This window comes from Gallus gallus, chromosome Z (genome assembly GCF_016699485.2).
Source record: "Gallus gallus isolate bGalGal1 chromosome Z, bGalGal1.mat.broiler.GRCg7b, whole genome shotgun sequence".
Classification (NCBI taxonomy): domain Eukaryota; kingdom Metazoa; phylum Chordata; class Aves; order Galliformes; family Phasianidae; genus Gallus; species Gallus gallus.
Window position 1 is genome coordinate 48,596,354 of NC_052572.1, and position 20,928 is coordinate 48,617,281.

General features: G+C 35.3%; 1 protein-coding gene across 3 annotated transcripts in view; it reads left to right on the plus strand.

The window, feature by feature from the left end:
* The window catches only part of FBXL17 (F-box and leucine rich repeat protein 17), a 290,756-nt gene that overhangs the window by 236,189 nt on the left and 33,639 nt on the right, over window positions 1–20,928 (plus strand). For 2 of the 3 annotated variants that reach the window (XR_005842732.2, XM_015280455.4), the window contains one exon: window positions 12,417–14,303. The exons of the other annotated variant lie outside the window; for it this stretch is intronic. Coding sequence is in view for 1 of the 2 variants with exons in the window: in XM_015280455.4 (XP_015135941.2) it covers window positions 12,417–12,424 (8 nt within the window). In the remaining variant the exon portion in view is untranslated. Of the gene's footprint in view, window positions 1–12,416; window positions 14,304–20,928 lie in introns of those variants that run through there. 3 annotated transcript variants of the gene reach the window in all.

Genomic DNA, 20,928 nt, shown 5'->3' on the forward strand with positions numbered 1-20,928 from the left:
CAGTTAGCTGTTCATATATAAGCAGTGTGTATTGAAAGTTCCTTCTTTCTTTCTTTCTTTTTTGTTTTTAACCTCTGAAATAGATTACGTATTTGTCTGAGGTGCTCATCTGCAGCAAGTTTCTAGATAATGCCTACCTGTAGCAATTAAAGAAAAAAACATGCTTTCATGGCAAGCTAGTAAAATGCTACTCATGCAAGATTAGGTTTCTTGCTAGTCAGTGGCTCATATGAGGTCTACACTAAGATAAATGACAGCATGAAGTATAGCAATTTCTGTAATAAAGCAGAAATATATTTACTGAAAAAAGAGCAGGAATATGCTAAGCAGATTTTGAGTCTGAAGTGATTAAATCTCTCTAAATGACTTTAATATAAAAAAACAGACAGAAACGTTTCTATAGACATATTTTAAATTAGGTGTTTGTAAGTAAGCACATTTATTCTTTTTATTAAAGCCCTATCTTAGATGAAGCTTAAGCCTACAAAACTTTTTGTTACAGATTATTCAGCATGCATCAGATTTTAATACTGTGGATTTTGCTGAAGAAAAACAGACAAATTGTATTCATAAAAAAATAACATTTAAAATATGGCACGACTACGTTATCTTACACAAATAGCAATTTTCATAGAAAATATGTAAACTACTATTCAAGTTTTTGATATTTTCCTTCAGTTTTCAGACAGTTTTCATCTAACCTTGCTTGGTCATGAGTCTAAGCCATCTTTACTCTCCACTGAGGGGAATCTGACCTGTGTCCCCCAAATGATCCATCTCTTTCAGGCATCACCATACGTATGCTTTCACTGAGCTTAGCTTAGAGCTTAGATAGGTGAACAACAAAGAAGACACTTACAACTTTCCATGGCTGAAGTGAGATTAGTCTGTCCTTGACTTCTTTTCTTTTTTTAAATAAAGTTGCTATTCTTTTAAAGAGAGAAATCATGGTGGCAAACAGCTCATAAAATGTTTCTGTGAAAAGCACTTGGAGATATCATTATCAAATCTAGTCCTAACTTTGAAATGTAGTATTATGAAAAGCACTTAACATTAAGCTTAATCGGGAGTTTAGTTGCCTGGTAATTTGAAAACAGTTTGGCCATTGGCAATGTGTACCAGGACAATTATGAAAATACAAATGTACTTGATGAAGAAGCATTTAAAACACCTGGTGCTTTTTATCACTATTAAAAATTACTGGTACATTTTTCAGTATCACATTGAATTATCTAATCAACACATGCTGTCGTATTTTATAGGCATATTTTAATACACTAAAGTCTGAATCATCTTTCAGAAATTTTAACTGCAGTTGTTTCTTTCATCCTACAGAAAATTGAGAGGCAATACAGCATCTGGCTCAATTTGGTGCTACATTTTTAATTTTCTCTAGATGCTTTGGTTTTAAGCTCGTGCAACCGCTGACTTTGTTGTGCATTTGCTATAGGTCTTAGTGAGAAAAGTAGCATTTGGATGCTAAAAATTGGACCAGCAGAATCTAAGCAAATTGTAATCATGATGATCTCCAGTGTCAAGAGAGGGATTTGGACATGCATCTCACTAATAAAATCTTTTCTGATTCATCTAGGAGGGCTGAGTCAGAAAGGAAAAAAGGCAGTTAAACAGCTTTTTAGTGAGAATCATGGAATTGAGCTCACAGTGCTAGTAAACTTCAGGGAGAAGAGAAGGATAGCTGTGAATCAAAATGAAACAACAGAAAACCAAGTAGTGTGCTGGAAAGTGAACACAAGAAGCAGAAGAGACAAATGTAGCTGTGCCAGCTGCAAGGAGTTAGATTAGTGTCCTCTCTGGGATTCTTGCTCAGCTGGCTACTGAGAGGAATTGTGGCTACCTGTCGGCATTCCTTCTGTACTTCAGTGGTTGTACATTCCTTTAAAATCCTGGCTTAATTAAATTAGAGATCATAAAGGTAAAAAGTTGTTGAAGGTATCTCTGGTGTGCTGATTCTGCTCATGTACTACAGACATGGGATAAATGTGTTGTGAGACACTGGGCTGAACCTGTGTGACTTGAGGCAGAGGAAGGCACTTCTCTTCTACACACGCTTGCTCCCCAGCCAGATTTTTGCCCTTCCTGCTGGTGTTACAGACTCCTTTGGCGCCTGAAAATTGATCTCACTTCTACTGTGCCTCCCCCAGAATGGGACATGTATTGGCAGAGGGTTGCCCAAGTGGAAGCAAAACTGATTTCAGTTTGGAAGCGGTGTAACTACCTATGTGTGCTGCTTTGCTTCTCTGTCTTGGGATTTGAATCTTGCCCATACAAGACATTACACTGTTTTAATTAAAATGTTTTTAAGTCAATATAGTTAAATCTGTTCAAACTCCTTATACGGAAGCACTTAAACCTGCTTAACCTTTGCTAGAATTGGTTTAGCTAACATTGATAAATTGCTGAAGTAAGCTAAATCAATTTAAGTGAGGTCTTAGCTGGGGTAAGTGCATTTACATTAGATGTTTGCACCAGTTTAACTGGATTTAAAATCAATCAGTTTAGATAAATCAATGCATTTTTCCTTGTATAGTCATGACCTTAGTTAAATAATTTTGGTCTGTGTAGCATGCATCTTACAAAAAACAAAACAAACAAACAAAGAAATCTCTAACCCCTTTCTGACATACTTGTGTTTGTTGCTGAGTAAAGTAACAGAAGGCTGTAAATCATGTTGAAGATTCCTTGGTGGTTTGTTCTAGTCAGCATGTTTGTGTTTTGAAAGGAGGACGCGATCTGACTGACCAGAATCTGGAGGTCTAGAATCTCTGCCAGCTGACCCAGTAACTTTTCTACGAGTTTCAATTGCAAAGTAACAGATCAGTGTTCAGTTCACTAACTGTACTTCTAGAGAACTGCAGTACTTCTAGAATTCTTTCACCAAAATAAACTATTTAACTTACTAAAGAAAATAGACCTCTCCATTCACCACTAATCTGTTACTGTGGACTTAACTGTTAGCAGTGACATGGTGCTGACACATAATGTGAAGTTCTTGATATTTTAAAATGAAAATGAAAAATCTTTTAGTAAGAAAGATTGGTTGCTGGAATTCACGTTGAGAAGTGTCGTCTGCTTTCTGATCCAGCCAGTACACATTTCAGCCATATACGTGATCTCAGGAACTGAAGTCTGATCCCCTGCTGTCTTTCCACATCCAAAAAATGTGCCCTAGGATTCAGTAACAAACACCTAGCTGTGGGGTTTTTTTGTGTGATCTTTCAAGGGGCTTAAGTAACTGATTTTGTTTTAAATGCCAGAAAATCATGGTTTTTTTTTTTACGTTAACATTTTTAATAGATATGATTTGTATAATATGATTACATTTGTTACTAATCATCTACCTGTAACGTCTATCAGCATTACAGGATAAAACTAGCTGTGGGTGTCATTTCCTAGGTAAAAAGGCAATAGTTACATTGTGTCAGCTTTTACCTTGTGTCATCTGTCGGAAGATACTTAAAAATTGTTTATGTCACTGAAATTGTCACGAGTGATAAATGAAACCTCAAATCTGTGTATTTTGTTCCACAAAGAAACAGGCGGTCATCCTTTCTTAGACAAAGGTTCCCAAGGGAAAGTAATAGTAGTGATGAAGTAGTGTGGCTCTTCAGAAACTGCATTTCCAGGAGAAAAGAGGGCTTGTATTAGCCCATAGAAGGATCTGATCTCTCGTGATACCCCTAGTATTCCTTCTTTATTTATGGATAAACCCCACCTCTTACACCACGTAAGGTAAAATGGTAAAGCCTTGACTGGAGACCCTATGTAAGGAGTTTGTCTCTTTATTTTCTCGTCTGGTGAACTGCTGTGAGCAGAACTGAAAAATCGAACAGACTTAAAATTTCCTTTTATCATCATAAAAGGAAATCTGCTCTTCACCTGAGAAGAAATATATTATTTTCCTGGGATTATTTTTCTTTACTTTTGTAGGTTTTGAAATAAAGTTACAATACTGTAATATTGTACACCCAACTGTCCATTAGTGAGATTGTTTCCAGCCTATAACTCTTACTGTTGGGCTCTGGGTACTCGGCGGTACGTGCTGGGCATTGTGCTCTTGCTCAGAAAAGCTTGAAACCTGAGCAATCCATACCTTTTCATCTTCAGCAGGTGCAGGTTTGTCGGGATTTCTGTTTTCGTGTCGGAGTTCTTAAGAAGTCTGCCACACTTGTATTTGTGCTGATGTCTGTACTCCGGGATCTTTTAGTACTATATGGCTGAAATAGCACTGAAAATGTTCCAGTGAAATTTGCAACTGCACATATATTCACAGCACAATTGAAAAAAAAAAATGCAAAGAAGGCATACTCATCCAGTTTGACCCCAGTCATTTCTGATTCTTAACTTTTCATGTAGATTGTTGCAGTTTGCTGTGAAGGTATACCACACAATTTGATACTGTGGAACATGCTGGCATGTTTATCATAGTTATTTTTGAGACTGTTGCAGTCAACTTCTACCAAATACTCATTGTATATGCATGGATGTTTTCATATAGTTCAGGGAGTGCTCTTACTATATGACTGTCTTATTATTATATCTAATGGCAGTAAAGCGTAGTCTCAACATTTTGTTTTTGTTTAGTACGTGGGCTTGGAGGGATTTGAAAGCAGACGGTTTAGCTGCGTGTTTGTTTGCAACTGTTAAAGCTGTTTGTAATTTATGACTCTTTTGGAAAGATCTCCCAGGACGGAATACACAAAATTGTAGATACACAAAATGGATGTCTGGAAGAATTAAGAGCAATATGCTCTAACATACCTCTGAATCCCTTTCTTCCTCCAAAAGAAAAAGAGAGAACGGTTTCTTGGGTACAAAGTACCAGAACTGGTTATTGTATCTTTTCAGTCATCAGAGTGCTCAGTATTGACAGTCGGGTTTCTTTCTGCTGTTGATATGGCAAGATCCTTTGAGGGACTGGAGAGAGAGAGGGAGAGGAAGCTTTCACCTTTCATTGCCTGATATTCTTTGCCCTCAGTTGAATGACCTGTGGATATATAAGCCATAAAAGGCTCTGTTTGACAAAGCAAGGTTTGAATTATCTGGTCCTTTATAACTGACGATATTCTGTACTTCCCGTATGTAAGTGTAGGCTTTTGCCACATATAGCAACTTTTTGAAGAAACTGGCTCAAAATGAATGATGCCTAGAAATGTGATACCTTAAGAAAACATCTATTTATCATTGAAAGTAATTAATGTATTTATAATTCTGTATGCAACTAACCAAAATGTGAAAACACTTGTATTATAAGTTGGAAAAGTCTGATTTCTGTTCTCTTTGTAAGAGGTAATTCTAGATCAACAGTAAGCCTGCTAATGAAAAGAGGTCCTTTTCTGAAAGCGTGAACTGTCCGTCCAGCTGCTGCCAACTTGTTGTAATGCCACTGATCAAAAAAGCTGCAATCGTTTTAAAGGCTTTTGATCTAAGTTCATTTTTAAACATTGGCATTTACTGGAGATATAAAATTGCTGTGCACTTAAAGACAATGCCAGTGTCTTACAGGTAAAAAGCATTTTTAATGTTATTGTTTAGAAAATAAATTTCTATTGAAAATGAAATCAAGTTCCTGCTTGTCAAATCAAATCATAAAACAAAACTGTCTTACATAAATACAGCATAAAAAAAAGTTTTAGAGCCATGAGTGGAACGGATTGCTACTGTATACTCACTTCACTGCAAAGCTAGTCAAGATATTCAGTTTCATTTCCCTTTTTAATCTTGCTAAAAGCTATTCCTGAGAGTTTGAACATGCACCATAGGTGTCCTATTTTCCCATTATTTGTCTCTACATGCTTCTTCTCTTCGTCAGACTTTATGATACAACCAGGTTTCCTACACCAGTGGTCAAAGAGAAACAATATATTCTCACAGTTATTATTATTTAGAATCTCTTTTGTTATGGATGAGAGTATGTCCAAAGGCTGCTTTTCCCAGGATAACGCTAATGTTTTTAAATGGCCTCTGCAGGCAACCGGAACTTCAGATCTCTGAGAGTGACACATACAACCCTGAAATACTTTCTTTTTTTTTTTTATTTGCGCTTAAATGCCAAAGACGATTGAGGAGGGGCTGGGGGGAGAAATAAAACCTAGGTGGAAGTAATTTATGCTGTTGCGTGGGAAGAGTGGTAGTGCTTGCAGAACAAGTGCTGCTCAGCTTTGAATTAAAAAGCAGTGTTTTATTATTCATCTTCCTTTTCAGCCACTGTACAACAAAACTTGAAGTGGCAATATATTGATTCTGAACATGCAGAAATTATTAGAGAAAATCATTAAAAACAATGAACCATGCGTAATAACACCCCTATAATTAATGTCAATTAAATTTGGTTTTATATTTGTATCACGTACAGAAAAGGCATCATGTCAAAATGCTAAGAGAAAGATAATCAGAAAATCCATGCTCTTTTCCTGGCCCTCTCACAGATTTCCTTACTACTTAGAAATCACTTTTAGCCAGTTCTCCTTCCCTATCTGATAAAGTTACCTTTTCTGAAAAGGCCTGGAGATAGACATTACTACCTGCAATACCAGTGCTACAAGTAAGCTTTTCTTCAAGCACGTTCTATTCTAATTACGTTTGCATTGGAATAGTGTTTCAAGACCGTTCTCAATTCTGTCATACTATTTTCATGTATCACCAATGATTGTCCTAGTACAGCCATAGTCAAATGCTTTGGTAGTGAAGCACAACACAGGAACTGAAGAGTGCTATCAGCTGGTGTAATGTAAACATGAAATTTAGATACCGTTTGTTGTGCTTGTTTCTATTTTCTGTGAGGAAACTGATATACCAAAGGAAGTGCTGGACATGGGAGAGCGGACAAAATATTGCAGTTACTGTAGGATTACCTGTGTGAATGAAGGCTTTCAAGTTTTCTGAGTATCCAGACTTCTTAATGTTATGTCATTAAAAATGAAGGATGGGTACCATGTTTTTTTCAAAAAAAAGAGAGTCAAACAGGACACATCATACTAGTAGTATTGCATAAATCATAGAAAGACACTTGTTTAAACTCTTTCATTAACAATGAAATTCAGTAAAGTTTTTGAAGAAGGGAACAAATGGAGTTTACAAAGACTTGAAGCCCTTAATAGAAGGAAAATTCACATCAAATTATTTTTTTTTTCAAATCTTTTCTAGTATATGTATAGTATTTACTAGTATAGCAGAAATATTCAGGTAAGTTGACATTTGATTTTGACTTCTTCCCAAGAAGAAGTGAACAATAGTTTTTAAATTGTGTAAAAAAGCATTCAGTTGGTCCTCTTAGGAGATAAAAAGATGAATGAATACCACAAATGAATCACATGAGGTTTTTTTATTCTTCCTGGCAGAGAAGTTCCAAGAACTCTCTAGGCAAACTAAAAAAGACCTGATCCCATTCTTTTCAGAAATATCAGTGGAAATTTTATAGCTGACTGTTGGAGAGGTATTGACCCTGAACACGGCACTATTTCTGTAAAGTGATTTTCAGAACTCAACGCAATAGTTCATCAATTGAGAAAAAGCCTATAATCAAAAGCTATGCACATACACAAGAGGGAAATCAGCTTCATCCTGATTCTTTAACATTTTCTTTCTTGAGTAGATATAAATAAAAGTGTGTGTATCAGCTTTTCGGTAGTTACCCTGCAATCAGCTGGCCTAAAGAGACATTTCACAAGTTATGTTCTTCATCATTTTTTCCTTGAACATTATGCTTGGTCTTTCACTTTCTTTCCCCTAAGACTCTATCTATGTATATTCATAAAATAGGTGGGGGAAATGGCAAAAAAAGTAATTAAATGAGCGAAAGGACAAGTTAACAAAAGGACCTGTTGAAATGTGTTGCAAATTATTTATTACTGTTAATGTGATATTTATGCAGTATTTGACAATAATCTTCAAATTTGCAGATAGATAAGTCAGATCAAAGAAATAAAATAAAGGGAAGAAAAAAGATGCCTGATGCCTTTTCTCTGTATGATTTAATTAGATAGCTGTTTTTATAATCTGTGGAAACTGTTTTATAGACAAAATACTTAATCCTCCAAATTCTTGTGTGAAAAAAAAAAAAAAACATTGTTTAATTTGATCTACAAATATATGGCATTTAGAATTTAGTTTGCTGGTGAGGATTAATTTGATTTCTGAATTATTTTGAAAATTTCTGAATTTTTCTGAATAATACATGTAAATGCATTTGAGCAAACTTATTTACAGTCTTATTTACAGTCAAATACTAGAGGAAATAGAGTTTAAAAAAGATCATTTTAAATGGTACTGAAATTGATTTTATGGGCTACCTTTTTATTCTTCAGTTAAACATAACAAATGTAATTTTTTTAATTTTAAAACGCAGTGTCTAATCTAATACTTGCAGTTTGTTTTTGCATATATGGAATGATCTTGAAAAATCAAGACCTTGATGAAAAGCAGTGGGTTTCAGGAGGAAATCAGCAAATTGTGCTTAATGAGAACAGTTTTAGTAATAGCCCGCATCACAAACTGCTTTTAAATGAGCTACTATTTTCTTTTATATAGTCATGATTTGCTTTTCTTGTGGTCAGCTTCCTTTTCATGAGTCACCTGATTTAGCAGTTTCTCTAGTGGTCTAGTCAATATGCAGTCTGTTTAAATGCAAGGTGTGAGGGTGAATGATTCTTTCTGACTAAGAATCTTTTTGCCTTTATTTCTATTGACCTTTTGGAAATCAATTCAATGAAATGGACTATGAGCTGTACCTGTGATACCTGTTACATTGATACACATGTGCAAGCATTAACTTCTGCCCAGTTCTTGAGTCAGATAATTTATACTTCTCATGCTTTTCAAGAAACTTGAAGAGCTGTTACAAACATTATTGTCTGTCATATTATCTTTTCTTGAGTTTCTGTTGGTTTTGCATTTTTTGCTATAGTCTCCCAGACATCTTTTGAAGAACCCTTCAAAGTTTGCTGTTATAAGATTCCATGCTGATTTGGTACACCTGATGTTGTCTCTTAGAGGTAGTCATTGCTCAGAGTATTGATCTTTTACATATACATTATTTGTAATGAGCAATATTTTACAATCTGTCATGAGCATCAGAATACCTTCCTGCTGAGTTTGTTCTTTAGAGGAATATGGTCTGTAATAGAATTTAATTTATCCATAAAACAGTCCAGATCCTTGGTTGTGTACAAAACAGAACAGTACCACTGAAGTAAAGGAAACTTTAGATTATGACATGTTCGATGTGTCTGAAATGACTGATAAGTGGTATTACAATGTATTTCTTTGGCCACATTAGAAGACCGTTATCACCGTATCTGGTTAATAGACTGTAGGTGTGTCTGAGAACATGTGTAACAAAAATGAAAAAGGTCTTATGCTTTCCTTGGATCAAGCTTCCCAGTGGATCCAAGTGCTGCTGCTAACCTGTAGTGATGAAATTAATAATATTTAGTGTTGAGTTCTTAGGAAGTGGCTTTCATTTTTCTGTGGGAAGAACTTGTTGCCAAGAAAGAATGTAGCTGAAGCTGTTACCTGACAGCATCCACAGATTTTCTTTTAGAGAGTGTCATTGCCCTGCTGCCCACTTGGCCATGGAACAGTTGTCTTTGCATTTAGGCCTTCAGCCAAACAGAAATGGCCACCATCCTCTCCTTCCTATTCAACTTCCAACTTCCTCTGGGAAGTTGTCTGAATAGAACACCATTCTTGGAAAGTATCTTAATTGAACGGGTCCTTATCATGGTTACTGAACACTAGTAGACATTGATTTCTGAGTAATATACAAGGGATGCTCTAAAAGTAGTGCTTCCTATTTTATTCTTTTGGCCCATGACATCAGAGGCAGATGGTGGTAGTATGGCTGTAGAGGTTGAACTTCCCAACAATGTTCTGTTACACTTTGTTGCTGTGTGACAGATGGCAGCAGAGGGGCAGTTTGACAAAGTGGTGTCTGACGCGGAAGTGCGTATGAAGCAAAGGTGTGTTACTGAATTCCTCCCTATTGAAAAAATGGCACCCACTGATGGCATCAACATTTCTGATTGTTTATGGAGACCAAAGAGTGCACAGTGGGGCAGTGGGTGGTGCATTTCAGAAAAGAAAGACAGCACTGTGAAAGACAAACCACGTGGATAGCCATGCACAGCTGTCACACCACAAAATGGAGAGCATCTCAATCATCTCATCCTCCCGAACTGACTAAAGGTGCTAGCTATGTTGAAAAAATAGAATTACATAGCTGAGAATTTTCTCTATCAAACAGTGTTATTGTGCTCTTTGAATCTGTTGTAGTTTCCATAGAAATAAATATGACACATTACTTTCAGAGCCAACCTTCATATTATGCAAACTGAAGGTGGTTGCATGCATGTTAGCTGACAGGTTGCTGCAGTGGGAGTTGTACATCTGGCATCATTGCCCCACTGACCAGCATCTCACTTTTTTATTATGTCTGATCTGTAGTAGTTCAGAGCGAGCTGCTTATTTTCTTCATATCTAAAGTATTTCCCACATGGCAGGGAAATTCTCTAAGTGCTACTTCAAGAAAAATGTACGTTTTATATTTACTAAAACAAAAGAAAGTAAATGAGACAAATCTTATTCTTGTTTTCCGATAGAAAACATCATCTTATTGAGGTGAAAGGGTATAAAATCATATTAAGTGATTTTTCAGTTGTCTTTCTTTCCCCTGTGGTATTTTGTCTACCAGGTAAAGGGACATAAATAAAACAAAACAAACAAAAAAAGATTGCTAAAGCATATGTCATTGGCTATGCTCTCCACTGTATTTTGGTATCCTAACATTATGACTAATCCATTTTTGCTAAGATTGTGTGTGAAGTTCACTTGAGCGTAGTGTCAGTAGCTATAGGATTAGTTCATAGGTTGTAGTGAATCACATAGAAAGGAGTCAATAGCTTATATAGTTTGTGATTTCTGAAGAAACAGAGCTTGCAAATGCGTGCAGAGATGGAGCTGGCATTACAACTGAACCTCCTAAAACTGCTGGCAGTGTACATATGTTTTAGGGAGGTGAGCATCACTTAACAACTTACTAAGATTCAGACAAGCCAGAAATAATGTGAAACCTGTCCTTGGGCTCCATGGAACTGGCAAGCATCTCTTCTAGTTGATCTGATGAAAGGAGCTTGTACAGCTCCTTGTGGAGCTATGCAGCTATTTCTGTGGTTTTAAAGTTGCAGCAAAATCTTCAAGCTCTGACAGATTGTGCTTTGGAGGCCTGTTAAACATTTAGCTGTGGTGAACACAAAATATGCCTCAGCAACAGGTTTATTGCAGTGTAAGGAACTTTTTTCAGGATAACTAGGTTGTATGTGCACTATTGATCTGAACTGGTGAGCAGCTCATTTGATATAGAACAGGTTATATCAATTTAATTTCTGAAAATTGTCTCTGAAATCTTAAAATTCTGAATACTGTTGTTTTTTGGTTGTTTTTTTTTTGCTGTTTTATTTTTATTTTTATTCATTTTTATTTTTTGTAAGAAGTTGTTTATTTGAATAGTACTCATTGAAGCATTTTGGCTGCGTGATAGCATATTCTATGTTTTTTAACAGCGTTTGGCATCTTTGAGGTATTTAGGATAAACAAAAGGTAACATACCAATATCTAGTTATTTGGGGTTGTTTTTTTTTAGGAAAACACAGTAACTCTTCTTTTAACATTCTCCCTTATTTAAATGTCTTCCAGTATTTTCTTTTACCCAGTGGGAAGGATGCTTACATTTTGGCTTATAATGGGGCCTGAACAATTAAAATGTGCATTTTCCTTGAAATATAAGAAGTTTCTTTATAATTTGGGTGTGAGATATGACGGAGGGCTGCCTGCACAGCTATCAAGTCATATTAAATAGAAAAGATCAGTTCCAACAAAAAATGTTTTGTTTAGAAGAAGCATTCAGATAGTTGATTTTATACCAGATGGTCCTTATATTTTCTGGTAAACTGTTTCACGTATGAATATTTTTCATTTGTTCTCTGCTTTGAAATGATTAAATAGAAGTAAACAAGCAGGAATTATGTTTGGCAAGGAGGCTTCAGATCTTTTTCTTGCTGTGGTCTCTACTCCATTAACTCATCTTCACCTGTTGACTTGAGAGCACACTAAGGCAATGTGCTCTTCTTGAAACTATGCATGAGAGCTGTTGAAAAATTCTGTCTAGAATATAACATTGCTGCCTGCTTCCACAGTGGATTCTTTGCAGGAATTTTTGATACATACTCCAGAGCATGATCTAGCTTTTAGTTCTTAAATGCATTCAAGATGTTGATCTTACCGTAAAACCTTGTAGGATTTTGTTCCAGTTACTCTGAGCAAGTTCTGGCCTACAAGTTAAATTTAGTTCAACAGTTAACTCATAACAACTAGAACAAAGACATTATAGTATCTCATTGCAGAAAACTGATGATTTCATACGATGTCTCAAGATCCTGGACTTTAATCTCCCAACGATCCATATAGTGTCTTTCTTTGTGAGTAATGTTTACATTTTTATCTTTCTTTTGAGGCTTTTTAAACAAGGAGCGGATGTCTGTGGAAGGCTTGGGGGCAGGGTGTGTTTCTTAGCTGATTTTTAAAATGTTGAATGTTAGAAGTGAAGAGGAATCACTTTGAACAATTGATTATTTTGATGCATACTTAATCTTTTTGAAAGGAGCAGAAAAAATTGCTTAGTACATTTATACACTCATTCATTTAATTCATGCATGCATGCATGCTTTTATTTTAAATCAAACATCTTTGATGTATACAGAATACAGTCTATTTACTGCTTTAAATATGACATTGTGCATTTTGTGTCCTGTTTGATAGAAACAAAGAATCTGATACATTTACATGAAATGTAAAGGCACTTTATATTATATATCTATGTCAGTGTATCCAACTGAGTTGCTGTGTTCAGCCTCCTTTAATTTGTAATTCTCTAATAATTTTCTAATGGAAAAGTGTCGTTCTAGATGTATGCACAGATTACTGCGTGCTGAATTTGAGTCTTCTGTGGAACCTTCAGAAGTATTTTACAGATTCCATGCAGTCTACAGAACAGTTTGGAAACCATTGCATTATGCTAACAAAAAAATTTGCTTACAGTCATTCCCTCTTAACCAAATCATGCAGTCATAAATTGAGTCATATTACAGAAATATGGATTTGTTGTTTCATTAAAAAAAAAAAATAAGAAAACTTCATAAGTAAAATGATTTTTCTTTATGACATCTACAGTGCAGTTCTGTTCAATTTGGCTGTATTATTTTCCATTTATGTTGTTACCTATGGCTATTAGAAAGATAAAGAGAATTTGTACCTGGTATAATTCAGATTTCTCCTTGACTGAGGTTAAAGCTTCAGCTAGGATATAATACCTGAATGTGACTAGATTAAGAAAGCAGCAATCTGATGCTGGACATACTATCTATTAATAAACCTTACAGGGCCCGTTAGTTTATGACATAGTTATTTATTTTCTTGTTTTAATTCAACTGCCATTCTTAGAAATTTCACTGTGTTTTCTTATTACAAAACAGGATATATTTTACTCAGGTTTTGTTGGTGGTGTGTAAGAAAGAAAGAAAGTTTACTTTCTGTTTACACAGACATCCCAGGAAGAGAATACTTAAAACAACTTTATTTGCATGGAAAATTAAATGAATTCTTAGACCAAAAAAAAAGTGGACTACTACTTAGTTATGGACCTATAATGACAATCTAAGGCCAAATTCCTAACTTAATAGCTTTCAGTAAAGAAAAACAAGTTATATTAATGGTATTTGACAACATCATTTGCTGGTATAGCCAGTCATAAATGAGCTCTCTTAATTTTAAAGAAATTTTTAGGAAAGTGGGTGACCTGGGGCTTTTTTGATGGAATCTGTAAGGGGAATTAGAGTATCATCTTCATCACTTTCCCTGTAGCTTGTAACACTGAGGAAGAGGACTTACCGTCTGGGAATTTGATAATTTTTAGAGGCCTTGGGAGTGATTTTGTCATGAAGTCTGTGGAATTTGGAGAACAGAAGATAAACTTTGTCATTTTCATACTTTCCAGCTAGATTTATTCTTTCATCTCTTTCTTACATTTTATATCTTAGATTTACTAACATTAGCCAGCTATTAGCAGAGAATAAAAAGTTTTACAGATTGCAGAATTTTAGTTGCAAAAACTGGGTGGATATCATCAGCCATTATGGACTCACTCTCTCCTACCACAAGTGGAAGATAGACTTGCTGTGCATCTACTAAAATGTTCTGTATGTGAATAAACACAGAATTATTTTTCCCTCTAAGTCTTGCTTTAGTGAAGTAACTTCTATTTCATGAATTTTTAAGGTAGCTTTATTGTTGAGGGCAATGAAAGAAGGCTTTGGCTTGTGTTCAGATTAGAAGATAATACATATATCTTTATAAATGTACAGATGGTGCTCACATCCAAACTACATGTTACTCGTTTCCTTTGAGATTCTGCAACTTGAGAAAATTGTGCATAATTTGTCTGCCAAAATACATTTTTTAAAAGTATCTTAATAATTTTAATTGTCTTATTTTTTAGCGTCACTTGCATGCAAATAATAAAAACCAATCAGTAGTAAATATTACATGTTAATTGTTCTTTTGTGTTTAAGTATTCCTTCGGGTTTGATTTTCTGTTGAATTTTACTGACCAATTTACAATTTTATCATTTAGTGCTCCTAATTTCTTAATATGGTAGGAGTTACCCTGCTTTAGCATATGACTCTGAGCAATAAAAGGTCTGAAAAGGAGAGCAAAGTAAGGTAACAAACAGAACTGACAGAAAATACTCGAAATAGCTGAATTTGGAATGCTGTAAGAAAAGCTAGCCTTTCAATGTAGACTTCTTATCAGGAAGATACTGTTATCTAGCAGTGTCCTGACTGATGTCCTAGCTAATGATGGATTTTACGAGATGGGTTCTATGCAGTATCATTTTTTTCTTTTTTTAACAAATAAGTTAAACTTCTATCCCTCTAGAAAGGGTAGAGGTATATAGCAGTAAACACAGAATTTTGGCATGAGTACTGTTTTGGATGAAAAGAAGTATGAACTTTATTTTTGAAACAATTACTGTCAATATGATTGAAGACAGAGATAGTAAGGCAAAAAGCAATAACAACAAAATATGGTGGGAGTCCATTTCAAGTTTGAGGACGTATTGTCTGCAATATAGAAGAGCAAAAGACATCTAGAATACAAGCAGTGCTCACAGTAGAGAGAAACAGAGATATCAATCTACTGCAAGGATCGATTTATTTTAATTTACTTTTTTACACTACAAGTACAAAGGTATGTTTGGTGTTGAAAATTATTTGTAGCAGGACCGTTCGTATTTCTGAGTAATGTTTACTGAAAATTATAGCTAGCAGAGAGGGGAAAAATACTCCTTGATAAAAGCTTGTTCTTTTTCTTCACTTATTAAAGAAAGGGATAGCAATGAATTTGAGTCAAAACGTTAATGGTACTGACCTTTTCTTTTTGTCTCCTTCATATGGTGAATAGTACATAGTAATAGTTCTAGAATTTCCATAGCATGCAGATTAGAACTTACCAAATTTTTCCCACAAGAAAATTGTCATTATACATGAACATAATTAAAATTTCTTGACCTGGAATAGTTAGCTGAGACTGAAGTCTTGTACCCCATACATCAGGAAGTCTACAATGGAATGTGGAGCAGCGCAGTCCCTATAAAAGCTGTTAGAGGACATTTCAGAGAAGAGTGAATTTATCTCCTGGCATCATGCACCTGGAAGTTTCAGTTCAACTGGCAGTAACTGTTTTTCAGTATTTTAATATCCTAATTTTGGAAAAAGTTGTACATAGTATAAAATTGGAGAAATTTTATTTTTATCTTCTAGTCTAATATTGTCTGTGTGCATGATAATTATTTTTCTAACCAGTTTTCAAAAGAAGTTTTTTTCTTTGTCAATGCTTGCATTGCATTGTCTCTAGTTACTTTTGAAAAAGATAACTTAAATGAAGTGCTCACGTAAGCTATTGCATTCTTACATACCATCATAAAAGGGGAAAACATCCATGTTGATATTAACAAGCTGAAAGGAAAATTAATATCCAGTGACCAAGTTAGATAAGCATTGAGAGGCATGTCTCTGCATTTCTATGTTGTTGAAACCATTTTTACATTGCAAATATAGAATTTTGTTATAAATGCCTGCTACTAGTAATTAGAAATTATCTAATTGGTGTAAACTATTTCTTATTTCCTGATCCAGTTTGATAAAACTTCCAGGTTTTGTTAGAGAAGAAAGGTTTTACTGTGCTCCACTGTGTTCCTTGCCAGTTCCCACGGAAATGGCATTTATTGGAATAGATTAGTTGCCTTGATGTGCACTGCAATGGATAAATATTTCAGAAAGCAAGTATTTTTCAACCCCTTAGGAACTAACATTTTTTGTTTGCATTTCATCTTGTTAATTGTTGTTCAGAGAGTTCCTCAGGTGATTACAGTAAGCTAGTTTTATGAAGTTTCATTCTATTCATTATGCAGAACGGCTAATTAATGCTGGAAATGTTATTTTTCTAGGGAAGATTGTGCAACCGTTCAGCGACAAATGTCTTGCAGATGTACTGTAGTTGTCATTATTTGAAGACAGCTTGATGACTGCCCTAAACTATTCTGCAAGAAATTAGAGAAAAATCCTTTTTTTCTTTTCGTGTAAACATGGCCTTAGCTGTCTTACAAAAATATGCACAACACCTTTCAGATATATAACAGGATGGGTCTTCAAAATGATTTTCATGAAAATAGTTCCTTTATTATTTTTCAGTCTTGCTTGTGATGATTCACTGGAACCTTTCTACATTTTTTTTTAATTCCCCTTGTCAGTTGTACTCACTCTCAGCATTCTATCAGATTGATTTATATGAACAACCTCGGTTTCATTAGTCATAATGAAGTTAATGGCAAGTTACGTCACTTATCTCTGACTGTGTTTCCCAAAGCAGAACAATATATCTGCTTTGGAACTTACTAAATGTTAATAGACGCAAAATCCTGTGTTAAAGTTAATTCATGTTGAGACGTGGAGTGATACATGCTGACAAAAAAAAGAAAAATGCAAAATTGGTGCTGACAGTCTGCCCTTCTCTGATTGTGTAGATTTGTTGCAGCACATGCAGTATGTAACTTCATGCTGTGATTTGAGACCTAAGCAACAATCAGCACAATGGCAAATATTCAGAACAGTCTGTTAGCCAATGCATTGTTGTCTTTTTTGAGATCTTTGGGGATCTAAAAGATGCTTTCAGTAATATATTATTATTCAACAACAGTTTTAAGAGAAATATTATATCAATTCTAGAGTTCATCCAAGCACAATAAATAAATTTAGATTATGTATAGAAACATATATTCCAATATTGCTTTATTTTGAATAAAAATTTAGCACAGGGTTACATCCTGGCATCTTAGAGCTTATTTTGTCAGGCATACACGTGATTCTACTATGTATTACTGCATTTCTGGAAGGTTATCTGGACCTCGGGTTAATTGTATGAAGCCTCTTCACACTCTCTGCCAATGCATGTCTAGCCTCTGTTTGTAAAGATTCATCTGTCTTTGACAAAATGCAATGCTTGTACTTCTGCTGATCACTGCAAAACCTTTAACCGCAAGTGGTATTCCCAGAGCTGTCTTAACACTCATGTACAAATGTACTCAGGCATAATTGGATAAGAATTTTGCACAAGCTTAAGGTTGTAAGATGGACACACATCCTAGCTTCATACCCTCTCCTGGCCTGCTTGTTCTTTTCCATCACTACTGGAAATAGAAAAATACATGCATCCATGCATCCAGTCAGGCTGTGACATGCTATCTAGGATACGTTAAGGCTGGGTATTGAGGTGGTTTGTCTCATAACACAGTGAAATTATTACAAATAATTATTACAGAATACAAAGCCTTGATGCCTTTTTTTTTTTTTTTTCCCCCAGAAGACTTCTGTGGTCTTAATTATTAAGAAAAGTGTAAGAAAAGTACTAAGAAAAAGTGAAGACAAAGATTAAACCCGGAAGTATTTAGACAGGAAAGCACATGTTAGGGAACTTTGAAGAGGATGAGTAAATATGTTGATACCCTCTGTTGTTGTATATTCATGGATTTATCTATGTACATATGTAGGGATTTTTCCATTTTGCTTTTTTGATTTCTTTCTCAAGTCTGCTCTTCTTTCAAAATGCATTGTGTTTCACGCACATGATTGCATGCCTTCTTCACGTAGGCCTTTCACACAGCCAACTGCTGTTTTATGGCATAATCCAGAATGTCTTGAAAAATACATAATTTTTTACACTCTGTTCAGTGCTGTTCAGTCAAGCTGATATTCCTAGTCCCTAGACATAGAACTTTAAGAGACTAAGCAACAAATCTAGCCCTGTTGCTTGAACCCCTTTTATCCTGTCCTAACCTAATATTTTTTGAGAAGACTAAGTATGGAGAGTGAGTATGACTTGGCTGACTTAGAAAAATAGATATACAACTTTTCATCAAGCTGTTCTTCTTGAGCTGTTGGAGCAGGTCCAGAGAAGGGCCACAAAGATGATCAGAGGGCTGGAGGACCTCCCCTGCGGGAACAGGCTGAGAGCTGGGGCTCTTCAGCCTGGAGAGAAGGCTCCAGAGGGACCTTGCAGTGGCCTTCCAGTACCTGAAGGGGGCCTACAGGAAGGCTGAGGGGGGACTTTTTATAAGGACATGTAGCAAAGGGACAAAGGGAAATCATTTTAGACTGGAAGAGGGTAGATTTAAACTAAATATTAGGAAGAAATTCTTCTCTATGAGGGTAGTGAGACACTGGAACAGGTTTCCCAGAGAGGTTCTGAATGCCCCTTCCCTGAAAGCATTTAAAGCCAGGCTGGATGGAACTTTGATCTACCTGCTCTAGAGGGAGGTGTCCCTGCCTATAGCAGGGGGGTTGAAACTAGTTGGTCTTAAAGGTCCCTGCCAACCCAAACCATTCTATGATTCTCTGATTCATGAACTATAAATATGATATCGGTATCTTAAAAAAGGTGTTGAGTATATTTCTGGGAATTAAAAAGCACAGCCCACAGATGTTTGCTGAAGTGCACAAACAGTGTCTGGTGTACACCTCATGCTGTGCTATAATGATGGATATGCCTGTAATTTTGTGTATATTTTTGAGAGCAGTCACATACCTACTCTCTTGATGAGACAGTGTACAGCAGGCATTTCATATTGAAATGTACAATTTTCAATAGCCACTTCCTTCCATTTTTAGATTGTGCTCATAAAGTTTTATTTTTGTAAGAACTATTTATCTTCCAGCTAGTATTTATTTGGTTTCTTTATCTCCATTGAATTCAATTTCATACACTAAAAAATCATCTCATCTATTTGATGCTAAGTTTGTATAATCTTAAGAATTGTTATAATAAATCATAGTTTAAGTAATTATTCTCACCTTCAAACACTTTGAAATTTTTATGGGAGTAAAAGTTCCTTTAGCACAATGACTCAGAATTAATGTTGTCATGCATTTGTTAGGTGTTTGCCTTACTTCAGTGTTTTAGTCTTTTTGATTTCTTTCAAACTGATACATTTATGAATCCTCCTTTTTGAAAAGGTAAAATGCACAGTTCTATTGTTCTTCAGTTTAGGACCTCTGATTTTACTGTTTTCCCTCCATGGCAGAATGAGTAGACTTCTGTCAAAGTTGTCATCCTTTGTCTCAGCAAGTATTTGCAGACCACCAAGCAGCCTTTTCAAAGTTAGTCAGTATTTATTAATCAGAAGAATATAGCAGTTAGAGTCTGCAGGCGAGAAGGACAAAGCTAAATTTGCAAAAGGGTATGTTCCCACATCATTTAGAATTACTTTCTGTCAGTCTCAAAAAGGCAGTCTCTTAGCTGATTCCACTATTGTCCAGGCTTGGCAGTTAAATTTCCTTACAATGACAAAAATCTCTGTCTCTGCTTCCTCTTTTACAATAGCATGTGAATTAGAGCTAATGAAGATTTCGCATTTTTTGAAAATCAGCATCTCGGCATCCTCAGTTTTATTTCTTCTCTGAGATTTGGACTTTCCAAATTCAACACTTTCATCAGAAGTTTGACATAAGTGGTGGCTAATGTGTGGTTTTGATTGTGCTGTTATAATATATATATTGCTATGTAATTTTATACATAAGCTTTTGTATATTCTAAGTGATTTATCTAGTTTCCACCTGTTATCAACTCAAGCTGTTCCAGCAAAACTTTGTGAGCTTTTCATTTGGTCTGTATATAATACTGTGTTTTCTATCACTGTCCCCATAGCTCCTAAAGTGCTCTGTATTCCAGCTTTTCAAAACATTCACAGAAATTCATAAGTGGCACACATGCCAATTCTATACTGATTATTCCAGATTTTAAAAATAATTAAAAAAAAAAAAAAAAGATGTTTTCTTTCTTTCATACCTTTTTAGGTTGACTTGTTGCGTGTATATCATGTCATTCAGGGCTATAGCCTTTATTTTTAGTGCTAGCTAGATCTATGTTTTCAGTCATTGTTCATGACTCATTTCTGAATGTCACAATGCTCTTGGACACAGTATCAGCTAGAAATAACAGCTTTCACAGATATGTGTCATTTAAATAAACTCAAACCACATGATGTGTTTTGAAAAGGTTGTGTTTCATTTTCCTTGTATAACTCCCGTTTTATGCAGTTTAGGAAATTTATGGCAGTTTTGTTACCTTGAAACAAAAATGTTTTCAATTTTGAAATGGAAAAGGAAACAGCCATCTGTAAGAGACTCCAGTACTTCTCGAGGAAGTGCTGTAGACATTCAGATGTCTCCCCTGATACAAAGTTATTCACATATCCTTTGTCTACAGAGCTAGCCATCTCATCATATAAATTCAATCAGGTTGGC